The sequence below is a fragment of the Schistocerca piceifrons genome, chromosome 1, assembly GCF_021461385.2.
Source record: "Schistocerca piceifrons isolate TAMUIC-IGC-003096 chromosome 1, iqSchPice1.1, whole genome shotgun sequence".
Classification (NCBI taxonomy): Eukaryota; Metazoa; Arthropoda; class Insecta; order Orthoptera; family Acrididae; genus Schistocerca; species Schistocerca piceifrons.
The window spans coordinates 1,214,329,857-1,214,345,920 of NC_060138.1; the positions used below are offsets into that span (position 1 = coordinate 1,214,329,857).

Sequence of the window (16,064 nt, forward strand, 5' to 3'; positions counted from 1 at the left end):
AGAAAGATAAGCATCTTTGACTGGAACTATGTTAGTCAAACAGACAGAAAAATAACAGAGTTAACAGCTGGTAATATAGCACAGACAGTCTGATCAGGGACGTTCCAGTTTAGGTAATGAAGAACAAACACTGCATCCAGGCACACTTAAAGGACTAAAACTAAAGTTTTACATATTTTGTGCATACAACTAATATATCAGTCATGTATACATATACCACTACTACAACTATTACCCTTCAACACTTTATCTACAATAAATTGGTTAAAGAATTTCCATTTCAAACTGATTCAATTCTGAAACCTTATAATGTACCTTAAGAATTGTTTTTGTACTTTCTGCTTTTACTAAATTAAATTCAGGAGATAAAATCACGAAGGGTTCAAAAGACTGGAAATGACAATAGCACACTCTCCAAAACAGCTAACATTAAAAAGTTTAAAATGGATATACTATAATCCAAAAGGTATAAGAATCTTTTGTACAATTTGTATTCATTATCAAAGGATCTTTGTCTATAGCATACAAGATATCTCAGGATTCACAAGCTTCAAATTAATATGACACTTTATTGTCTTCTATTTACCCATTTTTATGTCTCTGATATCAGTACACAAGTGTAGTACTACAATGACAAATAGTAATTTATTACTGCAACATACACAGTACTGCTGAGCCTAATGCCAAACAATCCACAGATGGGTTTATTATTGCCAAAATGTTTTAGATAGTTATTACCACCATTCTTTTTACAATAATCATTTTCCAAACCTTGTTAACATTTGTCTTGCATTTGAGTGCATATAAAAACAGAGAGAGAAAGAAAATTATTTTATTGGGCTATTCACTATCCACGAATAAGACAAGTTCATTATCCTAACATTCAACCTTCCATAATGTATACTTCAGCCAATGCAACACTATTCTTATTCATTCCTTTTTAGTACAAATAATTACTGCAATCATATATTCTTTCAAAGAAGTTCCATTGTTCACGTCTGTAGATGTAGCAGAGAAAATTTACCACAGGAAATGAAAATGTCTGGTAAACAACACTGAATTACTAATACAGCTGGCCTAATGGGCATGAATGATCAAATTTATCAACATAACACACCTGGTAGCACTTTCACAAGTTTTCCTAAGGGTAGCCAGTATAAATGCAACAAGTGTTCACAAATAATTTGCAAGTCTTTTTAAGAAGAAAACACACCATTTGCCTACAAGAATACACATTTAGAACTAAAAGGAAATAATCGTTTTCTTGTTGACCTAACTTGCTGCAAACAGCATTAGAATTGACAAGTTTCTGAGAGTGGGATTTTGCCCTATGTTTCAGGTAAACAAGAGAACAATTATGCCAAGGTAAAATAGTGTGTTCATGCAGTATCCTATTTGCAATGAACACTTAATAAGACTTCAGTGCCCTTTTTCATATTAGTGAAGTTAAGTTGCAAAATAATTTGCATGATTAAGGTAATAAACCTGTCTTCACTGAGTTAGCTGATGCAAGCTAATACATTTGCCCATGAGAAATTAACAGGAGAGTGAAAATAATCAGTGCAGGGGACATTAATCACAAAATACTCCCAAGGCTGTCTGTCTAAACACAAAAAAGGGGAGAGGTAGTATGATGGAAATTGTGGCCTGTTGTACTTTGAGGTGGTGTACCATATACTGGCAAAAATCTGGTCATTATTGCTTAACAGGCATAAACTTCTCCTGTTGTGCCACACCATTCTGTTACACGCATGGAAATTTCTCACAGTGGAATAAATGAATCACAAGGAAATACAGAAAACCTATCTGAGATGATATGCAACACTACATTTCAAGTTGGAATTTGAAGAAAATCCCACTGGGGATATTCATGTATTGAAATTTCAGTAGTTGGATACATATTAATCAACAGAAGAAAGGCATCATTAATAAATGCAACTGTTAAATTTATTACTAAAATTCTCTACCAAAGGCTTCTTGTATAAACATAAGCTGTCAATTACTATACTGTCACTACACACATGTTATAATCATATATATGTAATTGTTCTAGAAATTACGTCTTTTACAACATAATATTCATTCTGAATACAACCTGGTGAACATGTAATTATGACAAATGAATTTCTTTAATTTGTCTGATACATTAAGATTGGAAAATTTAATGTATTTAATTTGTGTTTACATGACTGTAAATCCAACACTAAATCTGGCAATAAATTACAAAACATAACACAAAGGTTGTGAGTTGTACAACTCTGTCAATAAAATTTCTTTCAGAAGCAAAAGATATAATGTTATGCATCCTAATACAGGACATGGAAAGCAGCTCATAAACTATCTACAACCTTACAAAATCACTAAAAAAGACCCATTAAAAAATCTTCAAAATATAAAAACTCTAAAAATGTTTAATAAGTTTATATCAAAATTATAAAGACATACAGAACCAGGAAATCTACGTATCAATCACACACTCCCTTACTCTCTGCTCCTAGGCACTGATCACTTTTCTGCCACCCAATCTATGTTTTACTCAAGAGCATTGCCAGTAACTTTCACCATTCAAAAGACTGGCTCAATATCACATCAATTCTTTTTGAAAATTTAATCTTTTGGAGAAAGTGTTTTAATGCATTTACATTTGTTCTATTTGAACATTTTCATGTAATATATAAAACTATGTGTACTGTCTCAAATAAGTCACCTGAGAAAATTAAATTCCTTTTTTGTGGATTCCAATGGTAACAATGTGAAATGAAATCACAATGCATGCATACCTTTAACTAAAAGAAATTTTGATTTTAATCCCTGGAAGAATGTAATATAAATGACGTATCTGAGACACCTCCAGCTATTTACACACAGCAATGTTACTGTTTTAGCCACCTATATATGCAACTACAAATGGACAATTTTCTTTACTAAGATGTGTGGGCAATAATGAATATCTAGCATTGTGTCAGCAACAGAAATAATACTCCAGTAAAATAATAATACTGGAAAAACTTCAGAGTAATACAAACATGGAAATGAGTCAAGATAACCACTTACCACATAGTACAGCCATTGAGCAGTGGATTGGCATGTCAACAAGAACTGGGCCACTCCATCTCATCTCAGCTTAGAAATATACATTTTTCTTCAGAGCACAAAAAATATCCAGTTTAACTGTTTTTTATGAGCCCACCTATTATTCAGAGCTTCCATTATATGGTGAGCGGTCATCTCCACTTCATTTAACAATTAATTATACTCTTTTACTAACGTTCTGCACCTTCTAGAAGTTATATTTTTCTCAGTTGTTGCCAAAATCAGAACATAATCTGCAAACTTTACAGGCTGCAGGCAATCTATCATTACTACCACAATACGAAATGAGCTGTATTTATTAGTAAATAAATGCTGAAATTCAGCTGTGAAATGAACTATACTGTCATGATACCAGTGCTCCTCACATTTCTAAAACAAACGCGTCCAACATAATAAAATAGCAGGTCAAATTATTTACTACATTAGAACTGAAATTTACAATTAATATAAGAATCAATTTTTTGAAAATAAGAAGCACTGAAAACAAAATTATAAAGTAGCAAGATCATATGCCGAAGAATGACCTTTATCAATCACCCATGAAGTGCAGAAATACTCTGCCTGGTAGTAACAGACCTGTCATGCCCTTAAACATTACTAAATGTTACACAGGCTGCTGTCAGCTTCATATGTACAGGTGAAACATTACAATTCATATTTTATGTTGGTCAATTATCACAAATTTAATAATTAAATTATCACAAATTTAATAACTATGCATCAGTGTATTACTTGCACTATGACAAAAGGAAGCCATAATAATTACAAAAATAAATATATGCACTTATTGGAACCCTCTTGCCTTATACAGCACAATGTGTGTATCTGTTGTCAGCAACAAACATAAATCTACAGGTATCAGAATTAAATAAAAGATAAATTACTACAAAAATTACCCCCAAAATCAGCTTAATACAAAATCAGCCATACTGATTCACAACATTTCTATTTTAGACTGAAAAACAGTTTTTCTGCTATAAAAGTAATATAATTAAAACTATACTCAATGCACTGATGTCAGCAGCATCAATGCTTTTACCCGCAAACTTGACACACAAATTATGTTTCAAACATTACTGCGTTTATTCCTAGTCAAATTTCATTACGTAAGATGTTTAATGATATAACAGACAGTGTTCAGTTTTAAGTAAATTCTCACATATTCTTACTGATTCTGCCCTGACAATGTGGAAGAATTTGGGTCGGGCAGATAAAAAAAGAGTGATAAACAATGTCTTGATACAAAAAAAAGGAAGATCTAGGTAAAAAAAAGAGCAAAGACATACTCACCAACAGAAAAGACTGGGGAGTAAACACAAGAGAAAAATAACAATTTAAAGAGCCTAATGAACTGATTTCTTTTTTTTAATTCTTGTAAGTTAGTCAAAATTTCCCAAACATGGTCAGTTAGTAATGTCAACGGCTGCAGGAGTGCACATTACGCACAATCACTTTCTTCTTTCTAAAAATGCATTATGATATGGAGTAGAAAACAAAATAATACTACTACAAAAAACCAAGCTCACAACAATGGGAAAAACGTGGCAAGATATGATGTGGAAATTCACTAAGTAACAGACTGGGATGTGTGTGTGTTTCCCTTCACAAACGGCAATTGATACCCCCTAGCAGAGTTACGCAAAAGCATTTGCGACTTACTGACTTCGTTGAATTTACTTATCTTCAATAATAAAGAACCTTTTAGAAACTTCAATGGCACACATGAAAAACAAATTTTAAGTAACAGGTACAAGAGTATATTATTAAACAGCTTTTATCAAAAGTCCCAATGATAACATACATAAGCAGATTTGGGTAGTATAGCTCCACTTTTTTTTATTTTACAGTGTTCAGGTTTCATAATCTAAGAATTACTTCCTTACTGACAAGAAAATCTGTCATTTTTTTAAATAGTAGTAAGTCCTGGATGAAATAACAGTATGGGAAGGACAGATTGCTACTCATCACACGGAGGCAGCACTGCGTCACATACTAGCACAATGAAAAAGACTGCTAAAATATCAAACTTATGGACAAAGACCTCCTTCCAAAATATAAAACACACACACATTATTTTCATTTACTCTCTCTCTCTCTCTCTCTCTCTCTCTCTCTCTCTCTCTCTCACACACACACACACACACACACACACACACACACAGCCACTGTCTGTGGGCACTGAAACCTGAATCACGAGCTGGAGGCAGTGGCCATGTATGTCTGAGATGTGCTTCTGTGTACATGAAAAGTAAAAAAAAATGCTGTGCATTTTCTATTTTGGAAGAAGGACTTTGTCCAAAAACTTAATATTTTTGCCATTTTCTTCACTGTGCCTGTCTAAAACTCAAAGTCTCGTCTATGTGGGATCTATCCTTTCCATATTATTGTCATACTGTTTTTTGCCATTTACTACCAGACAATGTTGGATATGTAATACACAAACTCTAAATGCAAACACTTTATATTTCAAGAACAAATATCTGGAGGGTCACTTACAAACTAACCATTCAGATTTCTCTTATTTGCCTGTTTGCAGCACTTATCAAAGTTTTTAACTCACATACCAATTCCAAAGGATTGATTTCTTGAGCACTTTCTCCCTGTTTGGTCCTTTCCCATTGAAAAATCAGAGACCCACTGATGCAATTTAAGAGAAATTCTACAGTTCCACAAAACAAAATTTCTGTGACAGTAGCAATAATCTTATTACTTTTAGTATATAATATAATGTATTGTCACTGCTGAATCTTCCTCAATTTAAGATGTGGCACAAATATGAATAGAGCTAATGTTTACTGCACATATTAAGTAGTTTTGTTTCTTAAGAGGGAATGCAGAGAGAACCTGAAATTTTAATGAAGTGATGGAGGACAAAATACATTTTTGTGACACCTCCAAAGCATCAGTATTGGCAAAGATACGAGAAGGAAAAAAAAAAAAAACACTTTGACAAATATTTCACTAGAAATTAGCTACATCTAATTTACAAACACACAAAATACAAAAAATTATAGAATTAATCACAGTGGAAAAAAAAACCGTAACTTTCTCGCAATTGAGAAAAGGTCAAAATAATCAAGATTTACACAGGAAGAACATTTTAATTTTTGAAAGCTTAATGGACTAGTAGTATTAGCTGCTAACTTACTTAGCACATCACATGCAGCTTTAATGTAATCTCCTTATTTTTTTCTTGCTTTCTATTGAAATATGAAACTTGATAAACAATCTACCTACATATGTGGCAGTCAGGAGTGAAATGGCGTGTACTTACTAAAGGTGTAGTACTTGGTATGGTGGCATTTGAATCACAAATATATGATTAACTACACAGCTTTAGTGCTAAAAATGTAAATGGTAACTGTTAATACAGATGGTTGACCAAACCCAAACATAGTAACTTCTGCATCAGCAAAGTGGGTTTAAGGTAACACCCCTAAAACCATTTCTAAACCACTAACATCAGTATTTTCAATTATTCAGCACATCATTCACACTTTTTATCAGAGCATTTGTGAATTGGGTAAACGTGTTGTATTCATCAGGTATGCAGGTCACATAACAACCTATCCTCATAAAGTAATTTAAGAATAAAACATGGCTCTCATCATAAGCTACCCACTGCTTTAATACCAACTGCATCACTTACAGTCGTCATTATATGCAGTGCTTATTGTATTTACTTTTACAACAGCTGTTGTTACTTAAACAATTTCTTTCATGTGACAGAGACCATGTGACAACAAATTTAGACTGCTGTGCTATATAACCAAGATATTAAAAAAATACAAATGTATGTATGGAAGCACTGACTCACAATATACCATAGGAACAAATCATCCAGACCAGTGATACAAATAGAAAAGATTTAATTTTATTATCATTATTTTCATTGTCATGCACAAGGCTTGTAAGTAGATACAAGTCAAATAATCCTCATACAAGGCTTACAGTCCACCAAATAATGTACACACATCACTTTGATCTCATCAGTAACTGTAGCATATAAGATAAAGTTACTGCTCAATGGCAACTTGTGAAACTCCCACTGAATATGTCAGCACAAGTAAAAATATGGTACAAATACTACAAAGAGGAACCTTTGAAATAGGCCTATCACAACAGTGGCAGAGCAATGGCAAGTCACAGAACTCACTCCAAAACCCATATGAAATGAAAAAAATTCTGAGCACACTAATTTTTACAAAACAATGAAAAATAACAAAACCTTTATACAAATGTAGCACTTAAGTAGAATATACTGAGAGAGTATGTCTGTGCCTAGTTGCAACATAGTTCTTCAGTCACCGATAAATTATTATCAAGAGAACACATAACCTTTCATGCACTTTACCTGCAGTGCGCAGGTTAGTAGTTGCTACAATATAGTTAGTCATCTATTGCAAACGGCAGCTGTTAAACGAGATGTGTCAATGAAAGACTAAAGTTCACTGTCAATATCGTTACACCGTGTCACAGGGATACCGCGCATCAAATTTACGAAATGTAAAGCAACAAAATGTGATGCTGAATACACAAATCACAGTTCCAAGAAAGTTAAAGTATTTAAAATACAACCTTCAAAAATTTCTCCTACAAAATATACTCTTCATTAGTACCTAAACAATTACACAGCCAACAAACTGTGCAGGATTAAACCATTGCAAGTGTAAATAAGAGCTATCAGCTATCACAGTTCATAATAAAATAAGTATAGTAGTAAGCTCTATGAAATGTGAAATCAATTTTATGACATGAAAATTACCATTTATTACATAAAATGGCATCCAGGTATTGTACCACTTGACTAGCTTAAACAATTAATATAGGCAATATGACCCCTATACCTTTATACAATGAAATCATAAATTACCTCCAGATGGTGTTTTCTTGAAGGGATTCTTCTCTTTACCAGTGTGCTTCCCAGCTAAAAAATAAAATTGGGACAACTCTCAACACAGTAGCTACAAAAATTTGTTTAGTACATTCTACAATAATTAAAAATTACAATAATTAAATGCAAACTGGTCACACATTGAGGGCTTTAGAGCAGTAGGTTTTACTATCAATCTTTATTCATTTTAATCTAAATAAAAATGAACGTGAAACACAGAAGTCAACTCAGTCTGATAGATATGGAGGGAAGGGACGGCAACTATTAATCGCCCTCTCCAGGGAGACACTTGGCGAGATAGCTGACAGTAGTAACAGAATCGACAAGTCACAAGATGACAAACAATTCTGGACCGGCATTCACATGTTTTGGGTCGCCAAGAACTGTAGTCAAGCACACAACACAATACATGCTGACTTGTTATTGCCACTCTGTACTATGTTTGCACTGCCACGTTTCGTTTTGTGTCTGTCTCATTAATATAGCTGTTCATGTCATATTTTGGGTGTAAATTCAGATGATATGCTAAACCTGGTGCTGTCTACCAAATGTGACAGGCTACGATGGCAATGCAGGAAAACTGTCAGTGTGCTGGTTGAGCACCTTCGAGTCAGTCTGGACACCAGGTATGTTCCTTCAAAGAATGCGTGAATAATATTTACTGACAGTTAACCTGAATGCAATGGAGAGGGCTTTACACGCTTGTTAGAAAACACAACTAAATTTGACATGTCTTCTAATGTATGTACGTCAGCACCATTCCTGTCAATCTTATTTCAGGTGGTTGCTTAGTTTGTTCCAAAAACCATTAAGGGCAATTCACTACTACACAATCGTACCAATGAGTGTTATCCAGAGATCAGTAGTGCTATAATGTTTGTCCTCCGTGCAGCATGTTGGTAGAGCACCCGGCCTTACTTAATAAAGTTTCACAGACGTCTGTATCCCTTGCAGCGCAGTAGAGTCACCAACATGAAGTGTCACTGCATAATAACTCACACAGTTACATATCTACCTCACAATGTGCTAACTATTGCCTCCCAAAATGCATTCCTTTTTCCATCTCTCTGGATTAAGAAATGAGACATTAATATGAGTGATGAGTTTTGCTACTTTGGCTGAAAATGAGAGTGGCAGAAGTGAAGAGGACATAAAATGCAGACTGGCAATAGCATGAAAATCTCTTTCGTAAAGCTATATAAATTTAACTGTTAGGAAATCATCTCTACAACTGTGTGTGTTGAGTGTAGCTTTCTACAGAAGTGAAAATTGGATGATAAACAATGCAGAGGCTTTTGAAATGTGTACTGTAGAAGAATGATTCAAATTAGATGGCTAGATCAGATAACTAATGGAAAGCTACTTAATCAAATTGGGTAGAAAAGAATTTTATGGCACAATTTGCCCAAAAAGAAGGCTAGGCTGAAAGTATACACTCCGAGGCATAGAGAAATAGTTAATCTGGTAATGGTCGGAAGTGTGGGCGATAAAAAATTATAGAGGTAAACCAAGAGTTTAATTCTGTACATATTATGAGTATTTTGATTTGCAGGCAAACTCAGCCAAATGTCCACATTTTTGTAAGAAGGAAGAACACATTGCTCTGGCTGTAGAGTGTTTTTTATTGAAACCATGACCGGTTTCACACCAATTTAGTTGCAACTTCAGGTAATATAAATTATGTCTACAATATTATTTTATGCTGACATGAAGCTTCTCCCCATCCTTCGTGTCACTGATAAAATTAAAACCCTATTTTTATCAATTCAACAAATGCTTCTAGTAGATTTTAATTTATCAGTGGCATGAACAACAGGGAGATGCTTTATGGCAGCGTAAAATAATGTTGTAGATACAATTTATACCACATTGATGTGAAACCAATCATTGTTTTAGAAAAAAAAAACCTTTCTAGAGCCAGAGTGGTTAAATGAAGGCTTGAATTAATGCGAACTCTCAGGTTTTCTTGGCGTTGATTGATTAATAAAGTGCTTCCGGGTGTTCTGCAGAGTAGTAGTTTCCACTTTCTACACAATATGTGTACATGAAGTGGCAGTGTGTACACATAACAGCAAAACTCGCAGTTCTCAACTAGAAAGCTGGGTCTGTCATTGAAATACTGAGCAAAAAATGGGAAGAATAACTCGGCAGAACACTTGGATGCACACAACGAAGACTTCGAATTCATTAAGAATGTTCAAATGGATGCAGAAATGAAGAGGGTGGAGACCCACATCAAACTACTGTGATTACTGAACACTATATTTCCACTAGCAATTCCAGGGACTACGACAGAGTTAAGATACTGCGATCTCAAGCAAGACGAAGGCTTCCATCGCAATAATTTATGGAGACATCTTAATTCGGGTCTTCATTCTCAAAGGAACTTTCACTGTCAGAGATTCTGATGCCTTCCACAAATTTTAATGATTTACCATCCAACTAATACCATCATGGATCTGCAGCTACCTTGTATCAGTCTAGACCCTGCACTTGCAAGGTTTCTGTCTTTGTTGCATAAGTTTTATCTTTGATGGCACTGTTCTGCTGACTGTGTTATCCAAGAGACACACCCACATTTTACTCTGCAGTATAGCTTTGAATTGTGTAGTTTTAATGTACCAGCTTATGAACAGGCACAGCTGAATGCTCTCAGGCACAACTGAATGCTCTTAACTCAGTCACTGATTCGCCTCTAAGATGGTTGTAAGGCAACAGCTCAACTACTGAAAGAGATTATTACAGTAGATGCCCCAAATAGTTGCTTATAATAAGTAACCTATATTAACGACAAACTGTTTCAGCTTTATCACTTTTTTCAAGTACCTGCAATCACAATTTTGGTGAGAACACTTATGAATGTGAATATCATTTATATTAAAGTAGCTGTATTGTACTCACGTCTAGACTGATGTGACATCCATATTACATCATTAGCGCACTGCCTTATGACTGTCACTGTTTTAATAAGAAGGTAAATGATATCAATAACTTGAAAATAAAATGTTAATTATGATGTGACAGTAGTTTGACAGTTCCACTCTTTACGATGCTACATGTTTACAAAGATCACACAAATGAACATTGATATTATTTTATTAACTAAAGTATTGTTTGGTTGTTGCATATGTTACTTCTGATTTATCAATTTTCATGTTCTAAAAGTCCAATAAAGTTTTCAAGATAGCACTTGTGTCTAAATTCTGTATGTTCATTTTAATATTTCCTGTGGGTATTTTCTCATTTATGTATAGAATTCTAATTCTTCAAGAATGTCCACTGCAACACCATTTGGAATTCTGTGCAAAATCCGGAGAGCACTTTCGATCATATCAGCAGTGTGATTTTGATTTCCCAAGTGTAGAAAGAAGCTGGACTGATTATATTCACTTTCTCGAATCTGTACTTTACTTTTCGCATCAAAATTTCTCTTTATATCTCATGTTAAAATTTTTTTCTGTTTGGCTAATGTTTCAGTTGCCAGACATGATTTTATGTATGCCTAGTTATCATACTTCGATGCTCTAGTGGTGGCGGAAGGTAATTTTATTGATAGGTGGTCATTACTGATTTGGAACACTACTTAAATATTCGTGGCTTTAAAAAGTGCATTAATTCTGTTGGAGATTCTACAAAATAAACCTTCCAATAAAGTTATGTTCCGCCACCACTTGAACATCGAAATACGGTAAACCAGGCATATATAAAATCACACGTAGCAACTGTAATAGCTTTTACACTGATCATACAGGAAGAGATTTTAACATGAGATATAAAAAAAACACATTAGAGAGAGCAATCATAATCTGTCAAGCTTCTTTCTACACTTGAAAAATCAAAATCACACAGCTGATACAATCGAAAATGCACTCCGAGTTCATGAGAAAATATCAAATATTAAATGAACGTACATAATTTAGACACAAGTACTACCTCAAAAACTTGATTGAACTTTTAGAACACTAAAATGGATAAATCTGAAGTAACATATACAACACCCAAAGACTTAAGATCTTAAGATCTTAAGAAAACTTTGGTTTTAGTGTTGCCGTTCATCTGCATAATCTTTCTAAACTTATAGCTCCGTAAGAGTGGAACTGACAAACTGTCACATCGCAATTAACATTTTATTTTCAACATATTGACATCATTTACCATTTTATTAAAACAGTGACAGTTGTAAGACATTCCAGTAAGATGTAATATGGACATCACATCAATCTAGATGTGAGTACAATACAGCTACTTTAATATGAATGACATTCATATTCACATGTTCTCACCAATATTGTAATCACAGGTACCTGAAAATGGCAATAAAGATGAAATAGTCTGTCATGAATAAAGATTGCTGATTATAAACAGTTACTTGGTGCATCTGCTGTAATAATCACGTCACTATCAGACATATGTTTTGCTGCTGGCCCTAAAGAAGAAAAAAGTACCGCAAGAGAAATTGTCAATGCCCCAGATACATACTCGAAAAGAATCACAATTCAAAATCAGTTTACCAGGGTGGAACTCAAAATCATGATTTTCATAACATGTTGTGCAGACCCACTTGTTTTATAACAGTTTATCTTATTTAATGAGACTAACACACACACACACACACACACACACACACACACACACACACACACACACGTACTCTACCCTAAAACTTCTCTTCTACACCCTCATTTCCCCCATTTCCTTTGTTGCCAAGATATTATGGGCAAGAAGACATTGAATGATCACATGTTACTTGAGTATGTTGTTTACTGCAGCATAATTAGTTTCATACTTAAGCCCAGTTTTGACAGTATTATATATTCATGACATTATGCTGTAGTACTTGTTAGAGAACTTCATATGTGAAGAAAATGTTATTTCTGTCTATCCACAGAAATTAAGACAGAGTCTGTGTATGTCTTAAATCCAACACTGGAACAAACATAGCAGAGGGACACTGAGCAACATACTTAAACTAAATTACGCCTGAACAGGCATTGAACATCCAAACGGTACCGACCGGCCGCCGTGTCATCCTCAGCCCACAGGCGTCACTGGATACGGACATGGAGGGGCATGTGGTCAGCACACCACTCTCCTGGTTGTATGTCAGCTTCCAAGACCGGAGCTGCTACTTCTCAATCAAGCAGCTCCCCAGTTTGTCTTACAAGGGCTGAGGGAACCGGTGTTACCACTGCGGAAAGGCCATTGGCCGAGCAACATACAGAAAAGAGAATAGACTGCCTAGCTCTCATACAAAGGTCTCTAGAGGCAAAAAGTGAATTGGTTGGTTGGCAGCCCTGAATTGGAGGTTCAGCCTCCTAACCAGAAAGGATTTCCTTCCTCTGAGCACAGTGGCCCCTTCCCTCATGGTGTGTGAGAATTTTGTCTAAGATGTATCTGTTGAGTCTAGGTGGCTTTAATGCACGCATGCATGCAGACAGACGATGATGGGAAAAACTTCAGTAGCATCAAAAAGCTTTCGTATCCACAAAGCTCTGAAATCTGAAGTGAAAAGGAAACTGGACGTAGTACTGTAGCCATTACTGTTACTTAAGACAGACCCATTTGTTTTATAACAGTTTATCTTATTTAGTAAGACTAACACACACATACAACTCAGAAAACTACTGTACTTGTTGCTGTCTCCACATACTTGTGTAATAATGACCAATTCTTTCTTTCCTTCTTCTCTTGTGTATTAGCTTTCTATTTCCTCTCTCGCCTTTTAGTCTTATCAGCTATTATTATTATTATTATTATTATTATTATTATTATTAGTGTTTTTCTGTAATGTTAGATGAAAGATAGTTTTGATGGTTAGTTTTATAGTATACATGGCCTGCTGAAACAGGGTACTCTGAGTTCCCTTCAGAAATGCCTTAAGTTAGCAGTGGGGTTGACGAACAAATGAGGAACCAATTACAGCACAACAACATAAGCTGTTCCCAGTTTCGCAGCTAGCGTGTAGCCAGCTTCTATGTAAACATCGTGTGTTAGTGTAGGACAGTCTGCTTCTATGTAGTTGTACCGTGATACAGTTTTTCTTTATAAAAAATGTCACACAAAAAGACATCATCCGCCCAGTGATAATAAGTCACGTCATTGAGCGCCATTAAATAGTTAGAATTGCTATAAAGGATGTGCAAGTTTTATGAGCAAGAAAAAAAATGTTTCTGTTCACAGGCATCCTTTAATATCTGGAGGTCAAGTTTTACAATGTACCTAAAAAACTCCAAGGCTCAGTGAAAGAACTGTAATAAGGAACAAGGTACTACTCCAGACTTGCAAGAATTAAACTGCGTGGCACAAGGCACATGTGCAGAAAACAGTGTATTTTTAAATATCCCTGGAAAGAAAGGAAAAGGCAGTATTTTCCAGTTACATATCTAGATTCATTCCAAACCATGCAGTTCATCAGATATTATAGTAGGAAAAAAATAGGAAATAATAGCAAAGTTGCTAATTGCTTTAAAACAATGAGAATTTTTCTGACTGGGGAAAAGATCACTTAAAATGGTGTTAAAAGTATGGGTGCCCACTTGGGAAAGTTAGAACGACAAAACTGTTGCTCAAAAAAAGCTCATTTTGTTGCAGCTCGTACTATCTTCTAGCGTAAAAGTATGAGAAACGATATCCATTCAATTATATGGTTAGATGAATCCTGGGTCAATACTGCAGGAACAGTTGATAAATGACGGACAGATGATATTCCGAATCACAGCAGTCATCAGCCAACGGGAAGAGCAACCGGAATAATTGTGGCCCATGCAGGTTCTTCAAACAGTTTTGTGCATGAAGGGCATTTTAGTTTTTCGATGGAGAAAACCTTTGACTACCATGAGAATATGGACCACTCAAGATATCTGCAGTGGTTTAAAAATATGTTGCTCCAGTTCAGTGTTACAATTGTGTTTGTAATGAATAATGCACTTTACCTTTCAGTGAAATTAGACCAAACTCACAAGAACTACAGACTGCAAAGAAAATACGGTGCAGTGGTTGCTGATGAGAAACAATGCTGTGGATACGAGTTTAACCAAGACGCTGTTATATTTACTTGTGAAGCAAAATAAGCTTGTGATGCCTATGTATGTTGTAAATGAAGTTGTCACCTCCTCACCCCCATTTCAAACCAATTTAATTGGTGTGGGGTGATAGAAATAATAAGTCTTTTACTGTAACAGTCTTGAACTAAAATAAAAATAGAAAGGATATTAGGTGGAGATCTTGCTACTGTAGAAGCTACCTCATGGAGGAAGAAAGTAGACTACATTCGTAAGCTTATCAGCGAAGCACAGACCATAGACGGAATTATAAATGAGAATGAACAGTCAATGATTTCATATGATGGTGACGAGAGTTTTGGCACCGATTTGCATGATCATGATGATGGGAAACTAGATGGGATTGCGCCACTGACATCATAAATTAGCGAGTCTAAATGCATCCAGAATTAATTCCTTCAATATAACAAGCGAGTACGCAGATTTTTTTAAAATTTCATTTCATTCTAAGAAAGTCGATAGCATGTTTTTTTGTTACGTTCAGCTTTACATTATTAAACGACGTTTTATATGCAGCTTATTATGGTAACACTTCTGACAGACTTCTCATCTCCACCGTCATTAACTTCACGTTATTTATTTCACAGTTTTATATTATCATATGCTTTTTCTCTGTAGTTGTTTCCTTCATTGGCAGAAATATATTCTTTGCTTTACACATGTGTACACTATTGTGTGACAGCTTGTACAAGCTTGTTGAGAAAAGTAATGAGACTGATTTTTTTCCTACCCAAGTTTTAATTTCTTTCAAGCAACAAACTGTCCCATTTGGCAGCTATATACCAGCACAGTCCTTGTTCCCTGTCTTTGTAGCAGCACTGATAGGCTTCAACTAGCAGGGGCTTTGCATTTCAGTCACATTTTTTTAATGTTCTCCAGAAAAAAAAAAAAGCCACAAGTACCCAGATCAGGTGAATAGCAGGGCTGTGGAACAACAGGAATGCCTTTTGAGGTCAAAAATTCCTTGATAGAAGTAGCTGTGTAGTTTGGGCATTGTCATGATGCAGCATCCACTT

General features: G+C 35.0%; 1 protein-coding gene across 1 annotated transcript in view; it reads right to left on the reverse strand.

The window, feature by feature from the left end:
* The window catches only part of LOC124781787, a 241,900-nt gene that overhangs the window by 62,201 nt on the left and 163,635 nt on the right, over nt 1-16,064 (reverse strand). Inside the window, 1 exon segment of the mRNA XM_047253889.1 lies at nt 7,967-8,020. Coding sequence (XP_047109845.1) covers nt 7,967-8,020 — 54 coding nt within the window.